At 46.1% G+C, this 27,412-nt stretch overlaps 1 protein-coding gene across 2 annotated transcripts; it reads right to left on the minus strand.

The window, feature by feature from the left end:
• Window positions 1–199: 199 nt before the first annotated feature.
• On the minus strand, window positions 200–21,674 carry LOC307099463 (uncharacterized protein). Of its 2 annotated transcripts, none has more exons than XM_079771038.1 (4): window positions 21,523–21,674; window positions 7,306–7,432; window positions 7,040–7,112; window positions 200–6,189 (listed from the first exon to the last, which is right to left on the minus strand). In XM_079771038.1, the coding sequence occupies exons 1-4, from the start codon at window positions 21,523–21,525 to the stop codon at window positions 4,650–4,652; spliced, it is 1,743 nt and encodes a 580-aa protein (XP_079627164.1). In that variant the 5' UTR covers window positions 21,526–21,674; the 3' UTR covers window positions 200–4,649. The 2 variants fall into 2 exon arrangements, with proteins under 2 accessions (XP_079627164.1, XP_079627163.1); XM_079771037.1 differs by having other exon boundaries at window positions 200–6,192.
• Between the last annotated feature and the right edge of the window lie 5,738 nt (window positions 21,675–27,412).

The following is a 27,412-nucleotide window of genomic DNA, read 5'->3' on the forward strand; positions in this document are numbered from 1 at the left end:
GACCTGCCCTGGAAAGACATGAGGCTGATGCCCAAGGATTAGGTTAGGACATTCCCAGGCTGACCTCCCTTGTGCAGACCAGTTAGATTCCCCATTTCAGATCATAGCATTTCCTGAACAGGACTCGAGAACCCTGGCGTCACCTCAAAGGTGGGGACCAGGAGCCCTATCCCTGTCTCAGCAGGTGTGTGAATGAGGGCAGAGGTTGCCCCAGAGGGTGTTTCCTAAAGTCAAATTCAGTATCAAGAACGTCCTGTTGTGGCCTGTGTTCTTCTCCAGACCTCTCAGTTCTTTACCAGAAGGACACCAAGATGGTGGAAGGAAGTGTTACACATGTAGAACAAGCTTACCATTTTTGTTGTTTCATATTGTTTTTAATATTTGCACATACTGTTTAAAGAGTAGTTATGAGTTTTCACAAATGCAGTTACACCACCATCAAGACGGAAAGCACTCCATCAACCCAAAGGAACACAGTCGTGGCTGTTTACACTATATCGGCTTTTGAACACGGATTTGTTAGAGGTTCCTCCAATCCTGGAGCTTTTCCGGAATGTCATGCAGTGGATCACCATGTTGTCTTTTAAGTCCTGTTTAGAAACTTTGACACTGCATTTGCAAGGGTACAGAATTATACAAGTCTAGCAGCGTTCTTCTGAGTGAAAGTTTTTGATATTGGACAATACGGCACACATTAGGACTTCAAAATGGAGATTCTACTATTATGAGTTATGTGGCAGAGTAAGATTGAAACATCAATGAGAATGAACATGCATCAGCTGCCTCCTGCACACACCCTACTGGGGATTGAGCACCCAACCTGGACATGTGCCCTGACAATCAATCAAACCATGACCTGGCAACAACTTCATTTTCGAAGACAGCAAAGCTTTTTTATTTAACCATTATCTCCTTTCCCACAAAAACATAAGCACCAGCAATGCAAGAAATTTTTTCTTTCATGCCTGTATATCATGACTTGGACAGGTGTGCTAAACTGGGCATGTTTTCCATGTAAATTGCCTGGCACATGCAGGACGTTGACATTATGATCATGATCATACTTTCACCTTGGCCAGGCAACTCAGTTGATTAAAGCATTGTCCCAATATGCCAAGCTTGAGGGTTCATTCACAGGTCACACAAGAATCAACCAATGATTGCATAAATAACTGGAACAACAGATTGATGTTTCTCTTTTTGTCTCTCAAATCAACTTTTTTTAAAAAGGTGGGGGAAAGAGTGAAATTCTGTAAGCAAGAACAGCTTCTTGGAAGACAGTTCCTAACTTTGTTTTCTTGCTAGGTTTATGTTTTTTGACAATATTCCTAAATTTATAAACCTCAGTTGACTCATAAAGGAGTTAACAAGTTACAGATCTTGTTAGGAAGTACTTGATTTTATAATATATATGTAATATATATACTTAACTGAGGTACTTTTTTGAAAGGTGCCCAATACAGCAAAGTAAATATTTCAGTATTTAGTTAACAAGAAAGGCAAACTGGTTGCTGGCCTTGTACTCCCTGTGGAAAAGAAAATGTCACACGTCCATCATCACACAGAGCTACTCCATGACCACAATGAATCAAGACAAAAGCAAAGGCATTCATGTCTGCACATGTGATCTAGGAGAACAGGTTTCAAAGGAATAAAAATAACGAATATTGCTTTCCTCACTAATATGATTTGTGCTTCTTACAATTTCGGTTTAGCATGATTTTTTCTGCCTTCTAAAGGAAAATGATTATCATTATGCAAGATAGAATGAAGCTCATTTCTTCCCAGAATTCAATGCAGAAAAATGTATTCCTTCCTTGAATGGAAAGCAAATTGTCTATCACAAGGCAAAATATAACAAGAAATCCTTTTAAGGCTGCTGTTACTGTTACATCCCAGGCACTTATGGTTTCTGATCATGCTTATTATTTCAATTCATTCCACATTTCTCTTCTACTACAGATGTGAATGTGTTAGTCTTTGGCTAAAGGGGACTAAAAAAAAACATGACTGAAGTTTTTAATACTTTGAACAAATAAGAAACTAGTCTGTGCCAAACGTTATAAGTATAACGAAAATAAAAAAATATGTTTTCCCTCAGGAAACCATGTCTGAATTTGTACACTAATGATACTTGTGACTCAGAATGTATAATGATTAAATGGAAAAAAATGACAAATTGATCTGAAAATACATAATTACCATGGAATAATTAAATAAATACATACTAAGGAAATAACAAAACACCATAACATGTCTTAGCATAAGAGTGGTTGGGAAACAGTTAATATTTCATTAAAAATTATATAAGCACTGCCCTAGACAGTTTGGCTCAGTGGATAGAGCATAAGCCTGCAAACTAAAGGATCCAGGTTGATTCCAGTCAAGGGAACATGCCCAGTAACATGCTCAATCCCCAGTAGAGGGCGTGCGGGAGGCAGCTGATGAATGATTCTCATCATTGATGTTTCTATCTCTCTCTCCCACTCCATTGCTCTCTGAAAAAATTATTTTTAAAAAATTAGATGCATTTATTAAGAAAAAATGCACATAATTTTAATCACATAAAACCCAAGATAACTGAAAACATTGAGAGATTAGGCTCAGCTCTGAGTGACAGCACACATCCAGAGTCTGCCTGAAATGAGGATAGTGCCGATTCTCACATGGAAGGACTGGCTCAGAGCTCTCACTGCAGAGGGTGGTATAAGAACAAACTGTCACAGGGCTCCTTGGCACTGCACCATTGTAGCTGTCACAGTGGGATCTGAATCACAGTCAGTAGTAGAACCAACAGGACAAGATAATTACTAGTCAAATTAGACCTCATGCAAATGTAATCTAGAGAAGAGAGCGTACCCTTCAGAAAACAGCCTCAACCATGACAGTCTACGTTTGTTGCCTGGTGGACACCTATGGGCTTGCAGGCAAAGCCAATCTATGCTGGATCTTTAATGCTGAATTGTGAACAACTGTAAAACTTACACTGGACATCAAGGGAAATAAAGCAGTTGTTGGCAGTTTTGAGGATATTCTTGACTGGCAGGGTAAAGATGAGAAAAACAAGCTATAATGTGAACCTCATAGCAATTTAAAGAAACTAACAAAAAAAGAATGAGTACTGATAATGACCAAATAGGTCAAAAGTTTATAGAACATTTCCTTTCTTTCTTTTTTTTTTAAAGAAGGGAGAGGGAGAGAGTGATAGAAACATCAATGATGAGAGAGAATCATCTATCAGCTGCCTCCTGCATATCCCCCACTAGGGATCGAGTCAGAAACCAAGGCCTGTGCCCTTGACCAGAATCAAACCTGGGACCCTTCAGTCCGCAGGCTGAGACTCAATCCACTGAGCCAAACCAGCCAGGGCTAGAACTTCTTTAATGCTGTGAGTTTTGGGGAGTATATGACCTCATTTGCAGCAGGCTTACATGTACCAGTTAGTTACACTAATAGGATTTCCTTCCAGTGCAGTTTTCAAGCTACTCTGAAAGTATTTGTTAAAATTTTTTGTTAAGTTTTTTTTTTTTTTTAGTTGTCAATTATACAGTGTACATTCTCACATGGTATTATAGGGCTATGACGCAACATGAAGGTTTTCCTACAGTTTTACATCAATACATTTTTCCACTTTGAGTTTTTTCATGACCTTTCCAAGGAAAAGGGACAGCTGAAGGTTTTCCCTCCTTCTCTATATGTTTACACTATTTCTCCAGGTGCATTCTTACATATCCAAGAAAGGCTCTCCCACATTCCATATGTTCATACACTTATTCTTGGGTGTGAGTCCCTTCATGATTTTGTAAAGAACTAGGATGGCCAAAGGCTCTTCTACAATCTTTACATGACAGGGCTTCTCTTTAGTGAGTTCTTTCATCCTTTACAATAAAATGAAAGAAATGAATGCTTTCTAACACTCTTTCATTCCTAGGGTCCATCTCCAGTATATATAATCATACATGATGGCACAGCTGAGAGATAAATGAAGGCTCTTTGCTATTCTTTACATTAACAGTGTTTATCAATACATTTTGTTCTCACGTGTCTGTAAAAACTAGTTGGAACCTGAAAGCTTTACCATATTCCTTACATTGCTATGGTTTCTCTCCACTATGAGAATTTTTGTGAATTTGAAAGGATATGAGATGATTATAGGTTATCCCACATTTTTTACATTCATAGGGTTTCTTCCCGTTATACATTTCATGTTATCTAGGAGAAAAGGATAACAAGAAGGTTTGCCTCATTCCTTATTTATGAGGCTTCTTTCCATCATGAGTTCTTCTATGTCTTCGAAGATGTGACGTCCAACAAAGGTCTTCCCACATTGCTTACATTCATAAGGTTTTTCCCTAGTAAGTGTTCATGCTTTCTAAGACACTTGCAGAAACTGAAAACTTTACCACATTCTTTACATTTATAGAGCATTTCTCCACTGTGTGTTTTCATATCTGGGTGCATGCAGGAGGCAACCAATTGATGTGTTTCTCTCACATCAATATTGCTGTCTCTCTCTGACTTCTACTCTCTCAATGGAAAAATATCCTCAGGTGAGGATTAAAAAAAAAAAAAAAGAACTAGGATGGTCAAAGGATTTTCTACAATCTTTACACAACAGAGCTTATTTTCAGTGTGAGTGCTTTCATTCATTATGATTTCTGTCCACTATTAGATTTTTTGTGATTTTGAAGGGAACTGGAGCGAATAAAGGCTTTCTCCCACAGCTTACATTCATATGGTTTTTCCTTATTATGAGTTCTTTCATGACATCGGAGGGAAGTTGGATAAGAGAAAGCTTTACCACAATGTTTACATTCATAGGGTTTCTCCCCATTATGTGTTCTTTCATGAATTCTAAGGAAAGAGGGATAAAGGAAAGTTTTACCACATTCCTTACATTCATGAGGCTTCTTCCCATCATGACTTCTTTTATGTTTTCCAAGAGAGCTGAGCCAAGTGAAGACTTTCCCACATTGCTTACATTCATAGGGCTTGATCCCAGTATGAGTTCTTTCATGATTTCTAAGGGCATAGTGATGATGAAATGTTTTACCACATTCCTTACATTCATAAGGTTTCTTTACATCATGACTTTTCTTATGTTTTCCAAGAGAGCTGGGAGAACTGAAGGCTTTCCCACATTGCTTGCATTCATAGGGTTTTTCCCCTGTATGAGTTCTTTTATGATATTGGAGGGAAGTTGAATAAGAGAAAACTTTTCCACAAAGTTTACATTCATAGGGTTTTTCCCCAGTATGAGTTCTTTCATGATCTGGGAGAGAAGATTGATAATAGAAACCTTTACCACAATGCTTACATTCATAGCATTTTACCCCAGTATGAGTTTTTTCATGACGTTGGCGGGCAACTGAAGAAGAGAAAGCTTTGCCACAAAGCTTACATTTATAGGGTTTTTCCCCAGTATGAATTCTTTCATGCTTTCGAAGGGAACAGCAATGACGGAATGTTTTACCACATTCCTTACATTCATGAGGCTTCTTTTCTTCATGACTTCTTTTATGATTTCTAAGAGAACTGAGCAAACTGAAGACTTTCCCACATTGCTTACATTCATAAGGTTTCTTGCCGGTATGTGTTCTTTCATGATTCCTAAGAGAAGTGGAACTGAAAGCTTTACCAGATTTCTGACATTGATAGGGCTTTTCTCCAGTGTGTGTTCTTTCATTTTCTCCAGAGTACTTGGGAGAACTGAAAGCTTTGCCACGTTGCTTACTTTGATATGGTTTCTCTCCACTATGAGTGCTTTTGTGACGTTTAAAGTAAATGAGACGACTAAAGCCTTTCCCACATTGCTTACACTCATACGGTTTCCCACCAATATGCTTCCTTTCATGATTTCTAAGGGAAGTTGAATAGTGGAAAGCTTTCCCACTGGGGCTGCCTTTATGTCTTTGAATATGTTGGCGATGCTTGAAAGCTTTCTCAGGTTCCTTACATTTATAAAGGTTTTCTTCATATTCCTGACACAGGTACAGTTTGGGTCCAATGTGAGAGCTCAGGTGGTTATTCAAGGATAAATAATGCATGAAGATTTGCCTACACGACATGGATTTAGGTTGTTTTATCTCAGTAGGAGTTTCCTTCTTTTCATTATGATTTGGAATCTGGCTGAAGTTTTCTCTGCATTGGCTACCATCCTTCCTTTTACAGAGTCTCTCTACCATATGACTGCTGTAAAAATCAGAAGCATATTATTACTATGTTAACAATTTAATATTTATTAATAGCATGACAATGACATTTTCACTATTTTCAAGGAAAATGCAGAGTTTCTGGACATTCCAATTTTTGAAAGTGAATATACTAAAACCTCTGAAATAGACTGGATCATAGTGGTTATGAAAACACTTATAGTCATTAATGGTACTTCTGTATATTGTTTCCAAGTGTAATTATTTTTATATGCTAAATATCTAGGTAATATTTCAGAAAAAAAAACACATTTGGATGAGAATATTCTAAGAGTCAATAAATTTAAAACAGGGCTGATATAATTGGATTACCTGTTTTTAAGATTGTTTTGTGGACTGGGCCCATGTGGTCAGTGGTTCAGCATGGACCCAACCACCAGGGGGTTGCCAGTTCAATTCCCCAAAAGGGAACGTGTCCAGACTGCAGACTTATTAACCCCAGTACAGGGCATGCAGGAGGCAGCCAATCAATGTTCCTATCTCTCCCTCTCACCTCCACACACTAAAATCAATAAAAACATATTTTATTTTCACACCTACAGTGAGGCTCAGTGGTTGAGTGCCAACCTCTGAACCAGGAGGTCACAGTTCAATTCCTGATCAGGGCATATGCCCAGGTTCTGGATTTGATTCTGAGTGTGGGGCGTGCAGGAGGCAGCCTTAAATAATTCTCTCTCATCATTGATGTTTCTCTCTTTCTCCCTCTCCCTACCTCTCTGAAATAAATAAACATTAAATATATAAATAAATAAAATAAATATACAAAAACCTATTTTTTTTAAAAAGCAAAGATGCTTTTAATGCTTTCTCATGTAATTGAGACTCACCTAACACTCATCCCATGATTTTCATACTGATCCTCACTGTCATGGTCTTCATATTTTTCTTCCAAAATACATGCTAGAAAAAGCATTATAAACTATTAAAGAATATAAAAAATAGTTAGATTTTAGGTACACAATGAGCTGTGACCATGCCCAGTTTATCACTGTATTCATTCCCCTTTCCACATTTCAGTTTTTAAAACAATATTGATGAGCAAGCAACATTTGTTTTGTAATTGACTAAATAAGTAAGAAGTTGTGATCACTACCTACTGATGCCAGGTTCCAGAAGGTTTCCTGCATCACATCTGTGTAGAGTTTCTTCTGGTTTGGATCCAGGAAAGCCCACTCCTCCATGGTGAACTCCACATTAACATCCTCAAAGGCCACTGAATCCTAAAACATCCCATATATGCATGGATGAGACAGACAGCAGTGGCAAATATCATGAACACTTTAATTCATGGGACAGGTATAAATGTTATTTAATCGGGAAAAAAATGCATTGTAGTCCCTTCTATTCTGGGGGCAATAGCCAATGCATTGTAGATTTAAATGTGAAAGATAAAACTAGGCCACTTCTAGAAGTTACAGGTAAATGATTTATTGACACAAAAAAAGAAAGAATATTCTCATATTAGAGGCCTGGTGCATGAAATTCATGCACGGGGGGTGGGGGTGTCCCTCAGCCCAGCCAGCACCCTCTCCAATCTGGGACATCCCTCTCACAATCCAGGACTTCTGGCTCTCAACTGCTTGCCTGCCTGCCTTCTTGATTGCCCCTAACTGCTTCTGCCTGCCAGCCTGATCACCCCCTAACCACTCCTCTGCCAGCCTGATTGATGCCTAACTGCTCCCCTGTCAGCCTGATTGCCCCTAACTGCCCTCCCCTGCAGGCCTGGTCACCCCTAACTGCCCTCCCCTGCAGGCCTGGTCACCCCTAACTGCCCTCCCCTGCAGGCCTGGTCCCCCCCAATTGCCCTCCCGTGCAGGCCTGGCACCCCCAACTGCTCTCCCCTGCAGGCCTGGGTCCCCCCCAACTGCCCTTCCCTGCAGGCCCAGTTGTCCCCAACTTCCCTTCTCTGCTGGCCTGTTCACCCCTAACTGCCCTCCCCTGCAGGCTTGACCGCCCCCAACTGCCCTCCCTTGCAGGCCTGGTCCCTCCAAACTGCCCTCCCCTGCTGGCCTGATCACCCACAACTGCCCTCCCTTGCAGACCTGGTCCCTCCCAACTGCCCTCCCCTGCTGGCCATCTTGTGGTGGCCATCTTGTGTCCACATGGGGGCAGCCATCTTGTGTGTTGGAGTGATAGTCAATTTGCATATTACTCTTTTATTAGATAGGATAAGAAAAGAGTAAGTGATAAATGTAAATATATTAAATTTAAGGTAATTAAAAAATAAACAAAAAAGGGGGAGAAAAATATCTATAAGACATGCAATATAAAAGGGTTAGTTTTCAGCCCAGCTGGTGTGGCTCAGTGGTTGAGCGTTGACCTATGAACCAGGAGGTCATGGTTTGATTCCCGGTCAAGGCACATGCCTGGGTTGCAGGCTCAATCCCCACTGGGGTGGTGTTCAGGAGGCAGCCGATCAATGATTCTCTCTCATCACTGATGTTTCTATCTCTCTCTCCCTCCCTCTCCCTTCCTCTCTGAAATCAATTTAAAATAAAAAAATTTAAAATAAAAATAAAAGGAGTCAGACACTGATCTCTGGTGTCTTGAAGGAGCTTAGAAGCCAACTTTCAGTCCTCAGAAGAAAAAAGCCAAGGAACTTAAAAGCAACAATTTTTCTATCAGACAATTGAGGTTACAGGGTCTCCAAAATAAGAAAGGAAAAAAAACAGTCATTTCAAAATATGCCCAGAAAATAAATAGAGAAAACGATTCCTTTGATTTATATCGAGGGTATAACTAAGGCAAAAGATTCCCAGAACTCTTTTACCAAAGGAGCAATTCTTAGAGAGCTGCCCACAAGTGGTAAACATGTGAAGATGGTACCAATTGTTGGTTGGTGCTAAGATGACTGGTATGTGATGAGTTCTGATGATTCTTGGGTCTGTTCCATTATCAGAGACATTCCGATTAAGACATGAAAAGCAGCATCTCTGCCTGAGCTACTTCGCCTCAGCTCCATTGTATACAAATGAGAGGATGTAGACCCTAAACTCTATGAACTCCCACAGCTTTTCATTCAAAATCCTAAGAAGCTCCTCAGAAAGCCTAGGGGTATGGGGGACCTTATGCAGCTCCAGGCATCTCACAAGAGACAGAGGAATGAGAAGACAATCCTCACCTGCAGATAGGCTACCCCCGAGGACCCAGGTTTCACTCCATCATGTCCAAGGGTGTTGGGAGCGAGATGTAAGCTGACACGGTCCTTGCACCTGACGGGGCTAGCAAGGCTGGCACCCTAACCCCACACAGATTTCCCAGGCCTGTTTGGATGGCAATTAATCAGTATAATGAGAGCAGCCCCTACCTACAAAGCTTTCCCAGGTTTGGTTATATGGCTGCTATCAGTAGGATAAGAGCTACTTTCATGGCTTACCAAGAAATATGTATCCAATTAGTGAGATTTATTGTAACAAGAACCTGTCCTTCAACTTATCCCTCCATTAGTGATTTTAGAAGAACAAAGAATATTTTCCTTTTGATTGATCCCCTGCTTAGTGTCTTACGTATAAAAAGCATTGTACTGCTAATAAAAGTTGCCACAGCCTCTCAAGGGCTCATGGTCCTCCTGATCCCGCTGTTGTTTCTCTTATTCTTTCTATTTCTCAATTCCCACCTCCCTACCTCAGCCTGGTTCAACCTGTCAGGCTGGCCCTGACACAAGGGGACCTCAGTAGCTGTCATGAGCCACTGGATGCTGTTCCCAGGCAAAAGGGATTGCTGAGTAGGTGGACACATGCTCAGGGCTATCTACTTTCAAGATAGCTTCGTAAGTAGAGGTAATTGCAGCTCTGATGACATATAGTATGGGGCCTAGGGCAGGTTCTTATATCAGAAGCCTATGATTGCCTTAAGGCCATCATTGGTAACTCAAGGGGGTAAGACAGGAGGCCTCTGAAGCCTCTATAGAGAATTCTCTGAGGTCACAAACAAGAAGAGTTCCAGCTATGTGGCAATTTAAAGAGAGTCTTCAGCCTTTGTGCTAGTGGTGCCCATTCAAGATGGGCTAATGTGCAAGTAACAGCACTAATGGGTTTAAGCAAAATTGGTAAACTATTTGGAACAACAAAAAAATGTAGTAGATTTTGTGCATGCTGATGGGGACAACAGCTATTTCTTCATGCCAGGGATGGAGTGAGTGAAGTAACTTCCAAAAATTTAACCAAGTTAACAAGGCCTCACATAATAAGCATCCATCCACTTTTGCTACCTCCTTTTTTCAATATTTGCATGTCCCATATGTGTTCAGAGGAGGATGCATTAAATGGAATGTCCCTGTGTTCTTAGAGAAACCAAGATGCAGTGAGGATCTTGCCTGTAATGAATGCATGGGAGGGCAAAGCTGGTGAAGGTCCATGATGCACCAGGAAAGGTGTATCATCTCTTCAGAAATGAAGGCCAAGTGCACCGGAGTGCCTATTAAAATAGGCACTGAAGCCTTAAACGGTTTGGCTCAGTGGATAGAGCATCGGCCTGCGGACTGAAAGGTCCCAGGTTCGATTCCGGTCAAGGGCGTGTACCTGGTTGTGGGCACATCCCCAAGAGGAGGTGTGCAGGAGGCAGCTGATCGATGTTTCTAACTCTCTATCCCTCTCTCTTCCTCTCTGTAAAAAATCAGTAAAATATATATATTTTAAAAATAGGCACTGAACAGAACAGGCTTGGTCAAATCTGGGACAGCAGGATATTTACCAGTTGATCAGTAGATGGAGTCAGTAATTTCCATAATGTTGGGGACTGGGAATAGAGATCTGTTGGGTGGGATCACTGCCTCAAAGTTACATAACCCACAGTCAGGTATAATCCATTATTCTGTGGTTTAAGAACAAGCTGTTCAAAGGAGAAGCACTGGGGATGATCAACCCCTCACTAACTAGGTTGTGTGCACACTTTTTAATCCTTCAAGTACCAGTCTCGTTTACATTGGCCATATTAATTTATTTGAGGGGTTTGGCCTATGGGCCCCCATTTTGTCGAGCCATTTGGACATAAAAAAGACTTCATTTAATTTTAATTCATGAATCATTGGTTCAGAGCTTCCCTCCTCAGTATGGGATATTTTAGAACAGGTGTTAGGATCATGGAGAATTTAAACAAGACAAGAATTCTGATAATTAAAGAGAAACTTTGTCCTATTCATTCACTATGTTATATTCATTAGCACCACCTAAGATCATCAATGGCACCTGGCTTAAATTTAGTGCGACTCCAGGTATAACTGTAATTTGAGACCCAGTACAGATGAACTGCTTGAAGGTTTGTGAATAAGTGCATTACAGCAAAATTAACTCAGAACCTATGCTGTAAAGGCCCCAAACCCAAGTAGTGTACATTTACCTGTTTTATTGTGTAAATTATTAAATATAGTTTTAATTTTCAATTGGTTCTAATTCTAGATATTTGTTTTTCTTTGGGGGGGGAGGGGCTCCTTCCCTATTTTAAGTTTTTGTTGGATATACTTGGGGGAGGGTGTCCTCTTTACCCTGTCATTTATAGTTTTTCCTCCCAAGGGCCTCATAGCAGAGCCATCAGGGTTAGGAGCCTCCCCATGACAAGTAGTTGCTTTGCAAGTTTTAAAGACCCTGGAGTTGCCCTAGCCGGTTTGGTTCAATAGATTGAGCATCAACCTGCAGACTAAAGGGTCCCGGGTTCGATTCTGGTCAAGGATACATGCCCCGGCTTACAGGCTTGATCCCTATGCACAGCCAACCAATGATTCTCTCTCATCATTGATGTTTCTATCTTTCCTTCTCCCTTCCTCTCTGAAATCAATAAAAATATATTTAAATAAAATAAAGACCCTGGAGTTAAGTCAGGTGTGAAGCTGTACCACAGTGAGGCCATGGGTTTGTCCCCTGAACCCCGAGGGTCAGGATCTGTGTTGCAGTAAAGGCAGGGGCAGCAGCAGCAGAGGTACCTAAGAGTGCTGGGGAGCCTTCTGGTATTAGCGGGGTGGAATGGCTGCCTTTCCTTCTCTTCTCTTTCTCTCTATTTAAATAACTGCTCTTTCAGAAGCGACCACCTGATTGGCACCTCTTGTATAGGTGTACTCACTCTCTTCAACCCTCACCCCTGGGTATGTCTCAGTTTCACTCCAACACAGTTACATTCTGACAAAGACACCAATTCAGGACCACTTTAAAGAGGGCCCCGATACCATACTCTGCCTGCCAATTGCCTAGAAATGTATGAAACTGTCCACTCTGGTACATAGAAGTGAGGACAACAGGCTCGCAATGCCTCATGGGGCAGCACAGCTCCCAGCACCATCCGCCCGGCTCCCAGCAGCCACAGGTGAGCAAGTCTGAGAAACAGAAGACAGACCCACACGGCTGGTATGTTGGGATGTGCTGTTCCTGGCAGCAAGTTCAAGTGTTATGGTCACCTGCAGAGGTGTGGATGAGAGTGATGCTGGTGTGTCACCCCTCACACCCACACCAAGAGAGCAGGAAGAGCCTTAGGACTCACATAGAGGTCTCAAAGGAGGGCCAGGCTGGCCTCTCCAGCAGCTGAGACCTGGCTTCAGAGCAGAAATGAAGCCTGGTGTGGTCATGTGGGGCTTCGAAGATGGGTCCTGGGCAAGAGTTCTGCACAGACAGGGATTCTGTGGTTTGAATCACTGCCTGCTGTATAGGAGACACCACCCAGGCTTTCTTATCAGCTTGTTCAAGTGGGAGGCAATAGGGACAAGAGCGGCTGAGGCTCAAGCTGTCAGCAGGGACCATCAAAAAATGCATAGTCCAACTGGTTATTACAAGTAAGAAAAACCCTGTGGAGCTGGCGCACTGCTGAGGCGTCAGCTGCTTGGGCGGTGTAGAGGTCTGTGCAGACTCTGAGGTGTCAGTGATTGACACCTCAGTGTGGCTCTGGGGCAGGGATCATTCCCCAAAGTGTCCCGTGAACCTGACTGTGCCTCCCTCAGGAGAGATCTGCTAGTCCCACTCTTGGGGCTCCATGCAGCTCCACCCTCCTGACTCCTGGTGGCTCCACCTTTCAGGGGTCTGGGCAGAATCCCGGACAGACTGAGTTGTTTGTTCAGGGGTGAGGGCCACAACACCCACCTTCCCCAAAGCTTGATGGGCACCTCCCCTCAAGGGAGATCCCCAATCCCCACCCTTCTGACTCTAGGTGGCCCTGCCCTGCAGAGATCAGGTTCCTGGCAGAGTCTGGCACAGACTGAGTTGTGTGGCTCTAGGTCTGGGGCCATTTTTCCTTTCCAGGAACAACCCATACAGAGTCCTCCCTTCACATGGCCAAATTTTGGTTCGTTTGCACCTGATAAACTCTGCTGGCCTCATCCTAAGGACTTGCTGAGGCCCTGCCCCACCACAAAGGTGTGGAGCATCCAGGGGCAGTGGCTAGACTTGGTATACGTTGGGACATTTGCTAAGAAATAATCAAACTGTATTTGGAGGGGATTGGAGTAACAAGTGCTGGAGGGGCCAGCATATGTGGGCAGTGAGCCTTAAGTTGGACTTTTCTAACCTGCAGATATTTATTTTTTAAATATATATATATATATATATATATATATATATATATATATATATATTTCAGAGAGGAAGGGAGAGGGAGAGAGAGATAGAAACATCAATGATGACAGAGAACCAATGATTAGCTGCCTCCTGCACTACCCCTACTGGAGATCAAGCCCACAACCCAGGCATGTGCCCTTGATCGGAATTGAACCTGGGACCCTTCAGTCCGCAGGCCAATGTTCTATCCACTGAGCCAAACCAGCTAGGGCCTGCAGATTTATTTTTTTAAATGTAGAAATTCACATTCTTCATTTTTATCTTTTGTACTTAGGAAACCATTCCTAGGCTTTAATTCCTTTAAATAATAACAGGTACAGACATATAAACCATACAAAATGTAAATTTTCAAATCTCTTGCTAACTAAGAGGATATTCATCTAGTTTGCCCTTCCTCTATGTCTCACATCAGGGATATTTTCAGGAATAAGTAACATATAACAAGGCAATAGGGGTATGAACTTAGCTCCTAAAATGTATTGAAGTTTCGGAGAAACCAAGATGGCGGCATAGGTTAAACACCTAACCTACAGCCGGGCACAACAATTTCAAAAACACAACTAAAAGTCAAAACGGACATCATCCAGAACCACAGGAAAGCTGGCGGACTGAAATGCCCACAATTAGAAGGAAAGAGAAAACCACAAGGAAAATCAGAGAAGCCGTAAAAGCTTGAGGTATGGAGACACGGGCGGAGACACGAGCCCGGGCGCGTGCGGGGAAGACGGAGCCGGAGAGGAAGGGGCGGCTGACAGCCTGGCTGGCGTTCTCGGGCGGGAAGGAGATAAAAGCGCCAGATTGTGCTGAATCCCAGCTCCGACTGCACTGAACCCCAGTTCCGGGCGAAACCCTGGGAAGCCGGGCTCATGCTGGGGGAGTCTGGGCTGTGGGGCGGAGACACAGAGGAGTTGCGCCGGAGCCGCGCACGGGAATGTGCGCAGAGGAGGGACTGTTGCCTGTGCCGCTGGATTGCCCTAGCGGGAAGGAGACAAAAGCTCCGGACTGTGCTGAACCCCCAGTTTCAACTGCACTGAACCCCAGTTCCGGGAAAGACCCGGGGAAGCCAGGCTCATACTGGGAAAAGCTGGGCTGTGGGGCAGAGGTGCAGAGAGGCGGCGAAGAGCAGAGCACCAGAGGCGCGCACGGGATTATGCACGGAGGATGGGCTGTTGACTGTGCCGCTGAGTCGCCCTGGAGGGAAGGAGATAAAAGCGCCAGACTGCGGTGAGCCCCAATTCTGACTACACGGAAACCCAGTTCCGGGCGAGAATCTGGGAATCCAGATTCATTGGGGGAGAGACTAGACTGTTTGGCAGCGCGCGAAACTCCAGGGCGCTTTTCTCTCAGAGGTGTTTGCTGGGAGTACAGAGGGACACAGGAACCTCATAGGGCGGGGCTGACGGGAAGCCAAGGCGGTAGGCTCCGCCCTGTAACTCCGCCCCATCCAAGCTGAACACAGAGGCTTTTACAATTTTGCAAGTCTAGTTGAATGGGGCTGTCTCCCGGCATAGACACAGCTGATCCTCACAGCCAATTGGACTGGAGGTCACATCCTCCCAGTGTACCAACAGCAATCAAGACTTAACAACACCAAGACTTTGCACTCAGCCCACAAAGGGGGGTATCAAGAGCGACCACCTAGGGAGATTGGGGAAGCTGAGCGATAGGGAGGCAGCCAAAAGGGGAAGACACCGAAACAGGTCACGAATATAAGGGATGCTGTAATTCCTGCTGAGGGGCCACAGGCAGTAGCTGACCTACACTCCATTGGAGACCCAGAAACGAGGGCATCTAGTGGTCGGTGTGAGATGACACCAGATTTCAACCACTCCCATAAGGGACACATTCAAGAGGCAGACGCAGTGAGCGCCAAAGCCTTGCTGCACCAAGACCCGGCACATAAACGTGTCTCCCGCACAGCAACTCTTCCTTTATAGACACAGAGGGTCCGCACGGCCAATTGGCCTGGAGGACAATTCCTCCCAGTGACACCAACAACAATCAAGACTTAACTATACAAACAAGGACCAAGATGGAGGCATAGGGCAGAAGCCTGATTGCTGCCTACCACAACAATTTTGAGACTATGACGGGAGAGCAGAGCAGACACCATCCAGAACCACCGGAGGGCTGACTGAGCAGATGCTCTACAACTAGAATAAAAGAGAGAGGTACGCGGGATGAAGCTGATGCCGGTGACCCAAAGACCACACTTTAAAAACTACGGCTCAGGCGACACAATGGCGGCCTGGATCGTGCTCGGCGCAGTTCCCCCAGCGGTCTCCGGCTGAGGGGAAGGCTTCACTCGCTGCCGAGCACGGACAGACGAGCCCCTGGGAGACATGGGGTGGGAGACTACGCGCTTGCTGACCTCCGAGTCCTTCAAGAATCTCAACGCCCCGGAAGCGGCCAGGTGCGCACGCTCGGCGACCGGCCACCGCTGCAGACCCAAGGGCCGACGCAGCCACCCCGGACCAGCCCGCCGCCGCGCACCGGGCACACCGGAGCTTCGCCGAGCCCACCGCCCAACGAGTTCTGCGGTGGCTGCCCTGGAACTCTGAGAAAATGCCCGAAGGAATTGCTGAGAGGGAATTGACCAACAGGAATTGGGATCAAGAAGATGAAACCCCGCTGGGTCCCGGATCCGGGTGAAGCCGCGTGCCCCTGGGTCCGGGTGAGGCTGGGAACTGGGTCAGGGTGAGGCTGGGCCCCGGGTCCGGGTGAGGCCACATGCCCCTGGGTCCGGGCGAGGCCATGCGCCCCTGGGTCCGGGTGAGGCTGAATCCTGGGTCTGGGCGAGGCCGTGTGCCCCTGGATCCGGGTGAGGCTGGGTCCCGGGTCCGGGTGAGGCCGTGGGCCCCTGGATCCGGGTGAGCCTGGGTCCCGGGTCTGGGTGAGACCGTGGGCCCCTGGATCCGGGTGAGGCCACACGACCCTGGGTCTGGGAGAGGCCACGTGCCTCTGGGTCCGGGTGAGGCCACGTGTCCCTGGGTCCGGGGGAAGCTAGATCCCGGGTCCGGGTGAGGCCGTGGGCCCCTGGATCCGGGTGAGCCTGGCCCCGGGTCCAGGTGAGGCCGTGGGCCCCTGGATCCGGGTGAGCCTGGGTCCCGGGTCCGGGTGAGGCCATGGGCCCTTGGATCCGGGTGAGCCTGGGTCCCGGGTTCGGGTGAGGCCGTGGGCCCCTGGATCCGGGTGAGCCTGGCCCCGGGTCCGGGTGAGGCCGTGGGCCCCTGGATCCGGGTGAGCCTGGCCCCGGGTCCGGGTGAGGCCGTGGGCCCCTGGATCCGGGTGAGCCTGGCCCCGGGTCCGGGTGAGGCCGTGGGCCCCTGGATCCGGGTGAGCCTGGCCCCGGGTCCGGGTGAGGCCGTGGGCCCCTGGATCCGGGTGAGCCTGGCGCCGGGTCCGGGTGAGGCCGTGGGCCCCTGGATCCGGGTGAGCCTGGCGCCGGGTCCGGGTGAGGCCGTGGGCCCCTGGATCCGGGTGAGCCTGGCCCCGGGTCCGGGTGAGGCCGTGGGCCCCTGGATCCGGGTGAGCCTGGGTCCCGGGTCCGGGTGAGGCCGTGGGCCCCTGTATCCGGGTGAGGCCACGCGACCCTGGGTCTGGGAGAGGCCACGCGCCCCTGGGTCCGGGTGAGGCCACGTGCCCCTGGGTCCGGGGGAAGCTGGAGCCCGGGTCCGGGCGAGGCCGTGTGCCCCTGGATCCGGGTGAGGCTGGATCTCGGGCCCAGGAGAGGCCACGTGCCCCTGGGTCCGGGTGAGGCCATGCGCCCCTGGGTCCGGGTGAAGCTGAATCCTGGGTCTGGGCGAGGCCGTGTGCCCCTGGATCCGGGTGAGGCTGGGTCCCGGGTCTGGGTGAGGCCGTGGGCCCCTGGATCCGGGTGAAGCCATACCCCTGGGTCCGGCCGAGACCAAACCAGAGGGAGTCGGACCTGCATTACCACCATTTGTCCACCATCCAGAGCTGAGGGGTCAGTGCCGACATGTACTCATAAGGAACTGGTGGACATTGATATTGGGTCTCAAAAGAACTGTTGGTCCAGAAAGAAACTCACTACAGACTGATTCATTTGCCTGTCAGCATAACTATTATTGCTCGTCGCACATTCAATTCTTATAAGTATATCTCTAGTGACACATGATTTCGCTCATCTAGGGGAAAGGATGAACAACATAGACTGATGAACAAGAACAGAACCAGAAACAAGGAGGCATCGATCGGACTATCGGGCCTCAGAGGGAGGATAAGGGAGGGTGGGGGGAGGGGGGAGAGATCAACCAAAGGTCTTGTGTGCATGCATATGACCCTAACCAATGCTTAAGTTCAACAGAGGGTTGGGGCATCCATGGGGAGGGGTGTGGGATGGGAATGGGGGGATGAGGACAAATATGTGACACCTTAATCAATAAAGAAATTTAAATAAATAAATAAATAAATAAATAAATAAAAATGTATTGAAGTTTCATTGATTTACAAAAGCTTTTAGTAGCTGTCCTCACATCAATTAAAATAAAAATGCAGTTGTTACCATTTTAAATGTTAGAGGTCTCTAGAGACAAACCCAGACAAACACCAATCTAAAAAGAATAAAAATGTGCCTGAAAACTTAAATACATTCTTCACAAATTTTTAGTTTCTATAGCCTAAAAAGAAAAAAGAAACTATTCATTTTTACAATTTCCTTGATTTATTCACCTTGTATCCTTCAATTAACTGATATTGTCAGAACCCAAGCTCTCAGGGAAACTAGATTCAAAGGCCTGCACTATTCAGGGGATAAAGGATCCGAAGGAAAGAAACAAGTATTGGATTCAGCTCAGATGAGCAGCCTGCTTCCCACAGGACAGGAGAGCCACTTTCAGAAGGTTCCACATCCTAGACTCTCCTGACTGAGACAGAAAGAACGCCTGGAGGGGGCCAGTCCCTGGGGGAGGCGGGAGGGACACCTGAGCAGCCCCAGGAGTGAAGCTCCAACACTCTCTCCTCCCCGGGGGAATAATAGAAATGTGGAGGCAACCAGTTGAAGTGTCTCTCTCAAGTCAATGTTTCTCTCTCTGTGTCTCTACCCCTCCTCTCTCCCTTCCACTCTCTCTAGAAAACAATGGAAAAAAATATCCTGAGGTGTGAAAAATAAAAATAAAAAAGTTTGTTGTTGAACAGTATGCTCTTTTTAAAACAACAACAACAACAACAACAACAATATGCTCTTTTATGCAGGCAGCTGATAGATCCTCCCTTCCCCCAACTGATGGATGGAGTATGACGAAAACTGTACCTGCGGCCTGGACATTCCTGAGCACCTAACCAGGCACCTTATATGGACTGTACATTGAACCACCAATCAGCACCTGCCAAATACCCTAAGCTCCCTCACCCCCATTCCTAAGTCCCTAGGTGCCTAATCAAGTGCCTTACATGAAACCACCAATCAGCGCGTGCCGAGTACCCTAAGCCCCGTCCCTTCCCATTCCTCCCCTCAAAAGGCGTCTCCACCCCTGCACAGGTGCTCTCTTCCTTTGCAAGGCAGCCCAGCAGGGTGCTTCTCCTCTAATAAAGCCTGTAGTCCTGGTCTTCGGCCCTCTGTCTCATCTTTCAGGAGCAACCTAAGAGGACTTGTGTTGACTGTGCCTTTTGATTGCATCATTGCCTCTTGGGCTTGATAGAATCGGTGTTTTGTACATTTCCTGGCCTAAGTGTACAGTGTGATAAAGTCTACAGTCGTGCACAGTAACGTCCTAGGCCTTCATATTCACTCACCAACCACTGACTCCTGCAGAGCAGCCTCCAGTCCTGTAGCCCATTCAGGGCCAGTGCCCACACGGATGTACCATTTTCTATCTTGCACACCGCATTTTTACTGCACCTTTTCATAAATGCTTACTACCACTGCATTACAATTGCCTACAGTACTCAGTACAGTAACGTGTTGTACAGGTTTTTAGGCTAGGAGCAAAAGGCTATACCATATAGCCTAGGTATGCAGTAGACTACACCATGCAGGTTTGTATAAATTGTGTAAATTGCCTAAGGCCGTGGTCGGCAAACTGCGGCTCGCGAGCCACATGCGGCTCTTTGGCCCCTTGAGTGTGGTTCTTCCACAAAATACCACGGCCTGGGCAAGTCTATTTTGAAGAAGTGGCGTTAGAAGAAGTTTAAGTTTAAAAAATTTGGCTCTCAAAAGAAATTTCAATCATTGTACTGTGGATATTTGTCTCTGTTGACTAATGAGTTTGCCGACCACTGGCCTAAGATGTACTCCCCAAGCTAAGGGGTATATGAGTATATTTAAGAAAAAAAAAATTTTTTTAATCTTGTTATTTTCTTTTTTTTTAAATTACTTTATTGATTAAGGTATCACATATTTGTCATCAACCACCCCCCATTCCCATCCCAAACCCCCCCACACGCATGCCCCCATCCCCCTGTTGTCCGTGATCACTGGTTAGGCTCATATGCAAGCACACAAGTCCTTTGGTTGATCTATCAAAAAAATTTTTTTAATGTTAAGTTTTAATTGATTTCAGAGAGAGGAAGGTAGATGGAGAAATAGAAACATGTTTGAGAGAGAAACATCAATTGGTTGCTTCCTGCAGGTCCCCTCCTGGGGATAGAAGCCCCCAATCCTGGCATGTGTCCTGACCCTGAATGCTCCTGATGCATGAGAGGAGGGATGCTCAACCAACTGAGCCACACCAGCTGGGTGTGCAGTTTCAACCTCTCCCAGGAATAAATTTTTAAACCAATCACTCTGGAATTTCCTAATCAACACTAATCTGCCTAATAAGACTCCTGCTGTTCCTTCCCCTAAGGAAAGGTGACCCTGCCTGAAGCAGCCCTTTAACCTCTCAAAGCTACTTCTCTTCTGCCTCTTGTAAAAGCCTTCCATTTGGGCCCTAACCGGTTTGGCTCAGTGGATGAGCATCAGCCTTCCGCCTGAAGGGTCCCAGGTTCAATTCTGGTCAAGGGCATGTACCTTGGTTGCGGGCACATCCCCAGTAGGGAGTGTGCAAGAGGCAGCTGATCCATGTTTCTAACTCTCTATCCCTCTCCCTTCCTCTCTGTAAAAAATCAGTAAAATATATATACATTTTTTAAAAGGCTTCCATTTTGAACAGCTCCTCTGAGATTCTATTTATTAGATGGGATGCGGCCCGATTCGTGAATGGGAATCAAGCCAATTACACCTTCCAATTTACTCAGCTGAATTTTGTGTGTTTTTTTAACAGTTCGAAAATCACCACAAAACAAACAGCTGATAAAGATGCTGTGACTCAGAGAAGGAAACATGGCGTTCAGGATCTGGGGGAGAGACTGGAAATGCAGGCATTTGCTGCAGAGCAGGGCCTGGGGGACAGGGGGTGGACTTGAGAGCCTGCTCCACAAACATCAAAACCCGGGAGAAAACGGGATCCTTCTGGGGAGAAAGGAGGGACAGGGGCCCCACAGACCACAGCTCCTCCCAGGCACGAACCGCGGAGACCGAGTCCCCACTGTCCCCACTGACCCTCCACGCGGTCACCGCACCAACTGCGGAGCCGCGGGATGTGGGTGCAGAGCTGCCCAGACTCGCTCCGCAGCCGAAGGCCCTGCCGCGGGGACAAACCGGACCCCGGGTCCCGGCTGGGCCCCACACTGCGAGCCCGAGGGGCCTGCGGTTTCAGCGGAGCCCCCGGGCGCCTGGGGTCCGCAGGCCCCGGACCTGACCGAGGAGAGACGGTCCCGCCCCGGCGGCTCCACCCGCCCCTCCTCCCCGTCTCCGCGCCCGGCCGCACACTCACCATTTCTGGTTTCCTGGGCCCCCTGAGTCCCGCCTGCGGCTCCCTCCACCTTACAGACCGCAGCTGCACACAAGAGGGCAGAGCAACCTTGGGTTTTAAGGGGGAGAAAATTGCCGGATCTCAGCCGGAGGGAGCAGGCCTTCCGCGCGGTTGCAGCTGTAGGTGCCCCCACCTGCTCCCAAAAGCCCCAGTCACCCTGCGCACAGCTCCCGAAAGGACAGACACTTCTCACGACATCGCCCCCTAGCGCCTGAGGTGCACAGGCCTGAGCCCAAAGCAGCCACAACTCCTGTCCAGGGAAGTTTGCACTGAGAGGCAGGGCTGAGAGTCCCCCAGGGAACAGTGGTCCTTCCTTGCAAACACACACACTGAAAAGGCACCTCACCACGTGCAATAATGACTCTGGCTCCATTTTTTTTCTTTGTTGACAACTGGAGTCTGACGTGTGCATTTGCCAAAAAGGTGCACAGGCTCAGGTAGTAGGGATGCGTTAGGTGGGTATCTTTCCAGAACTACAGTCAGATTCCCAAAAAGAGCATTGAAACAAACAAAAAAAAACATCCTTTCGTGGAAAAATAAAGGTGACTTCTGGATATTTAGAATGATTAACTTTTTTTATATATTTGTATTTATTTCAGAGAGGAATGGAGAGGGAGAGATAGAAACTGTTAGGCATATTCTTGCATTCCATTGTGCCCTGCTGGGGCTCTTGCCCCTCCCTGCGTTTTTCCTGTTATTCTCATTGTAGGTTTCATGATAACAGTCTTCGGCTTGCAGTAAACTGCCTCACCCAGTTTCCCTGGACCGCCTACACCTGGCCCCCACCTGCACCTGGTCGGACTGGTTACGCTGACCCTTACTAGAGACATAAATATCCCGCTCTCCCTACTCTGCCCCGCTGACACCCACACAATGGTCTCAGCCCGCTGTGAGAGAAGATAATAAAGTTTCTTAAACTCTCACAACGTCTCTTGGCCTGGCTCCTTTCAGCATGGATCTAACAGAAACATCAATGATGAGAGAGAGTCATTGATCAGCTGCCTCTTGCACGCCCCACACTGAGGACTGAGCCCACAACCCTGGCATGTGCCTTGATCAGGATTTGAACTGTGACCGCCTGGTTCATATATCAATGCTCAACCGCTGAGCCATGCCAGCTGGGCAGAATGGTTAACTTTAAAAAATGTTCCTGACATGCCCCCCGGTGTGGCTCAGTGGTCGTCACGGTTTGATTCCCAGTCAGGGCACATGCCCGGTTTCGGACTGATACCCCTTAGGGGGCGGAGGCAGCTCTGGATGATTCTCATCATTGATATTTCTATCTCCCCCTCCCTCTGCCTTTCTCTATGACATCAATAAAGACATATTTAGCCCTAGCTGGCTTTGTTCAGTGGTTAAGAGCATCAGCCCTTGGACTGAAAGCTCATGAGTTCCTTTCAGGTCAAGGGCACTAGTTCGGTTGTAGGCTCCATCCAGGCGCTGTGTGGGCACCTGCAGGAGGCAACTAATGGATGTGTCTCTCTCACATCCATGTTTCTCTCTGTCTCCACACCTTCCTTCCACTCTCTCTGAAAATCAGTGGGGAAAATATCATTGGCTGAGGTTTAACAACATGTTAAAAAAAAAAAGAATTTTAAAAACTATTTAAAAAACATTTTTAATTAAAGAGAGAAAATGTTCCTGACATGGAAAATACAAGTAGGTGGTTAGGTTTTCTCACTTGTGACTCAATCACTTACTTGTGGTTACACTGTTTAATCCACAACAACGAGATTTAGAAATCTGGGTTTCATCAAAGTAATAATCCCCCTGATTGGTGACTCTGTGATACTAGCATAACATTCATTCTGACTATGATGGAATCACTCCCTGCCAGGCATCCTCTCTATAGAGTAAGCACAGCTTCCTGGCTCTGCCCATGGCCTCTCTCCAGTCCCTGAGGAAGTGCCCACCTGTAGTACCATCCCAGACAAACAGCCCCACCCACACTGCAGCAATAACCCCATGAGCCTGGGACACAGAAGAACCTGGAAGCCATCTGACACAGGCAGCCCGAGGGCAGAGCCACAGACCCACAGGTGACCTCAATGGAGAGAGGAAAGGAGGGCACATGTTTCACCCAGGACTCAGCTTACCAGGAGGACCACCATCGGGAGGAGCAGCATCAGTCACCATTCACAGCAGGAAGAGAGGTCTGTGGGCATTCACCGTGAAGAACTGAGAGATGGCCCTAACCGGTTTGGCTCAGTGGATAGAGCATCGGCCTGCGGACTGAAGGGTCCCAGGTTTGATTCTGGTCAAGGGCATGTACCTTGGTTGCAGGCACATTCTCAGTATTGTGCAGGGGGCAGCTGATTGATGTTTCTCTCTCATCAATGTTTCTAATTCTCTATCCCTCTCCCTTCCTCTCTGTAAAAAAATCAATAAGATATATTTTTTTAAAAACTGAGAAATGGCCCTAGCCGGCTTGGCTCAGTGGATAGAGCGTCGGCCTGCGGACTGGAGGGTCCCGGGTTCGATTCCGGCCAAGGGCACATGCCTGGGTTCCGGGCTTGATCCCCAGTGGGGGGCGTGCAGGAGGCAGCCAATCAATGATTCTCTCTCATCATTGATGTTTCTATCTCTCTCTCCTTCTCCCTTTCTTTCTGAAATTAATAACGAAATATATATTTTTTAAAAAATTGCCTATGATCATTTTTTAAAAAATATATTTTATTGATTTTCCACAGAGAGGAAGAGAGAGGGATAGAGAGTTAGAAACATCGATGAGAGAGAAACATCGATCAGCTGCCTCTTGCACACCCCCTACTGGGGATGTGCCCGCAACCAAGGTACATGCCCTTGACCGGAATCAAACCTGGGACCCTTGAGTCCGCAGGCCAACACTCTATCCACTGAGCCAAACCAGTTTCAACCTATGATCATTTTATCCAGGTTTTAATAACTATATCAGTCTTCTTGGATTGCCATACCAAACACACACACACACACACACACACACACACACACACACACACAAACTGAGAGATGGAGAATACATTTGCATTTCATCATCTTTTTTTCACAGCTATCTGGAAAACAATAGTCTCTAGGCAGTTTTTCTAGAAATCATTCAGATTTTCTAGCCTGGAATACCTCTGGTTTTTTTGTTTTGTTTTCTCTCTCATCTCAACCTCAAATAAATGACCTTCTACTAAGAATGTGCATCCACTGGGGAAGATGCACGTGTTTGGTCTCTTCCCTCACACGGTTGAACTTCAGGAACCTGCTGCTGCAGAAATTACATTCCATCCTGCTGGTACTTACACCTGTGGGAATTGTATAGTTCCAGCTGTGGCCCCATCTGGGCAGAAAATGCTCTACTTCTCACAGGTAACTGTGAGAGATTTTAGAATGTATAGAGAGATTTTCCCCGTAGCCTTGACATATGGCTCTAATGGGAAGAGTTACACAAGGTTCATGTAGCTCCTCTGTTGCAGGAAGTCATTGAGAAGATTTGACTGTTGGTCAACCCATGAGCTGTACCTGGGCAATCAGAGGCTCCTTACTCCTAACCCTGTACTTGGGATATATGTTCTGCCCACGGATGGAGAACTAAGAACCATTTCAAGGACACAGCTTTGAGAGAACAATGTGTTGCTGATCCCATCTGAACTGTGTACATGACCCAGTGGAGGCTTCAGGTAAACTTGAAAGATTCTGATGGGCAGTGTGGAGGTCTACTCCTCTTGTGGCCCCGTAAGACAACCCTAGTATGGAAGTTTCTTTGCTATTAAAACTGCCACTTAAAAATCTAGAGTGGTCTGCCTCTCCCCTTGCCAGTGTGGGGGCCAGTTTCAGATGTCACCTGGGGCACTCCCAAGTTGCAATCCAGCATCTCTTACCTCTGAATAAAAATCAGGAAGCAGCTGATCCTTTTTGTGGTCGCAAGCATGATGTACCTTTAAATGACAGACGAATAAAATATGTATTTGTGCTTAAAAATATTTTCTTCCTGCCCTCGCCCATTTTGCTAAGCAGTTCAAGTGTCGGCCTGCGGACCAAAGGGTTTCGGGTTCGATTCCCAATCACAGGCACATATATCAGTTGCAGGTTCCCCAGCCCTGGTAGGGGCATGCGCAGGAGGCAACTCGTGGTCTGATTAAAATATTGACATGGTGTTTGAGGTAGCAGTGGGAGAATCAACCCAATACTTCTATCTTATTGAGAAGGCACAAATTACTGCAAATAATCATCACGGCATTTATTTTAAAGATTTGAAATTTTTAAAAAATAAGCACTCATAGATGAAATCAAAATAGTAATCACAGACTTTTATTAAAACATTACTTTTCAGTAGTTTTACAGGCCAATTTTGATCTTAGTTTTAAGGGAATAACTGATTTATCTGCAGTGTACAATATAGATTCTATTGAGAAAAGTTGTACTTTTTAAGTCTTTATAAGGTGATGATGACAATGACAACAGGAACAGAAATGCTAACACTAATAATAAAGGGGAATTGAGCCCGAAACCTGGGCATGTGCCCTGACCAGGAATCGAACTGGCAACCTTTCAGTGCATGGGACAACACTCAACTAAATGAGCAACACTGGCCTAGGTAAAAATAAATTTAATGAAAGTATAAAACAAATACTTTGAAAACTGCAAAACATCATTAAAATGTTAATAAAGTTCTGCAAGAATGAAATAAGAGGTGTTGGAAAGAATGTGGCGAAAACAGAATTCTTGTGCTCTGTTGGTAGGAATGTAAACTTGTATGCCACTATGGGAAAAAAGTATGGATGTTTTACCCTGGCTGGGTGGCTGAGTTGGTTGGAACATAGACCCATACACCAAAAGGTTGCAGGTTTGATTCCCAGTCAGGGCACATACCTAGGTTTCGGATTTGATACCCAGTAGGGGCACATAAGAAGGTTTCATTTTTTTCAAATAAATACCCAGAAGTGGAATTGCTGAATCATATGATAGCTCTATTTTTAATTTCTTGAAGACCATCCATACTTTTATTTTTTATCCTCACCCAAAGATATGTTTTTATTGATTTTTAGAGAGAAGAAGAGATAGAGAATCAATGTTTTTCTCTGTCTCTCAATCTCTATCTCTTCTTCTTTTCTCCCCATGTTCACTGCAGCATCTCTATCTCTTCTTCTTCTCCCCCCGCATGTTCACTGCAGCATTATTTACAATAGGATAGGCAAGACACAGAAACAACCTAAGGGTGCATTGATGAATGAATGCAGAAAGAGGATGTAGTAAATATATAAAGGATTGGAAAACTATTCAGCCATAAGTTGGAATTGTTGGGGAGCACAAGGGACTTGGTTGGAAAGTTGTAAGGAGGACATTCTGGTAAAAGGGATGAGGTGGAAGGCTGCCTGCTCTGCTTATGGGAATTCCGACTTAGGGGAGACTTAGGGGAGTGTCAAAGGTGGTGCCCCTAATTATTCCTTGACCTTTCCAAACAAGCCTGTGCATACGCAGACCCCCGGGTGTTTACTGAAATCCTTATGCTTAATCCCTGGATGCCCTTGCCTAGAGGACAGTGTAAACATGTGTCCTCCCAAGATTACTCACGCTACTGATTGCATCTAAAGATAAAAATTCCAATAAAGGCCTAACGAGGCAGGCAATAGAGGCTGCTCTGGACACTAGTGCTGGGCAAGCCCCTTAGCCCTCCCTTTCACAGTCAAACTGTGTCCGAGTAATCTGTTCATCCGTAGTTCAGGGGCTGCTCATCAGCCCCGGCAAGAAAGATATCTTGCCATTTGTGACAATGTGGATGGACCTTGAGAGCATTACACTATGTGAAAGAGAAAGAAAAATACCGTATAATCTCCCTTATATGTGAAAGCTTTAAAAATACAATCTAAAACAAAGTGCATGGATA

The sequence above is a fragment of the Cnephaeus nilssonii genome, assembly GCF_951640355.1.
Source record: "Cnephaeus nilssonii genome assembly, chromosome: 5".
In the NCBI taxonomy this organism is placed as follows: Eukaryota; Metazoa; Chordata; class Mammalia; order Chiroptera; family Vespertilionidae; genus Cnephaeus; species Cnephaeus nilssonii.

Coding starts and splice junctions, on each gene's coding strand:
- LOC307099463 (XM_079771037.1), bottom strand. Junction 7,113..7,305: donor CTGGAACCTGGCATCAGTAG/GTAGTGATCACA, acceptor TGCTTTTTCTAG/CATGTATTTTGGAAGAAAAA. Junction 6,193..7,039: donor AATCATGGGATGAGTGTTAG/GTGAGTCTCAAT, acceptor TGATTTTTACAG/CAGTCATATGGTAGAGAGAC.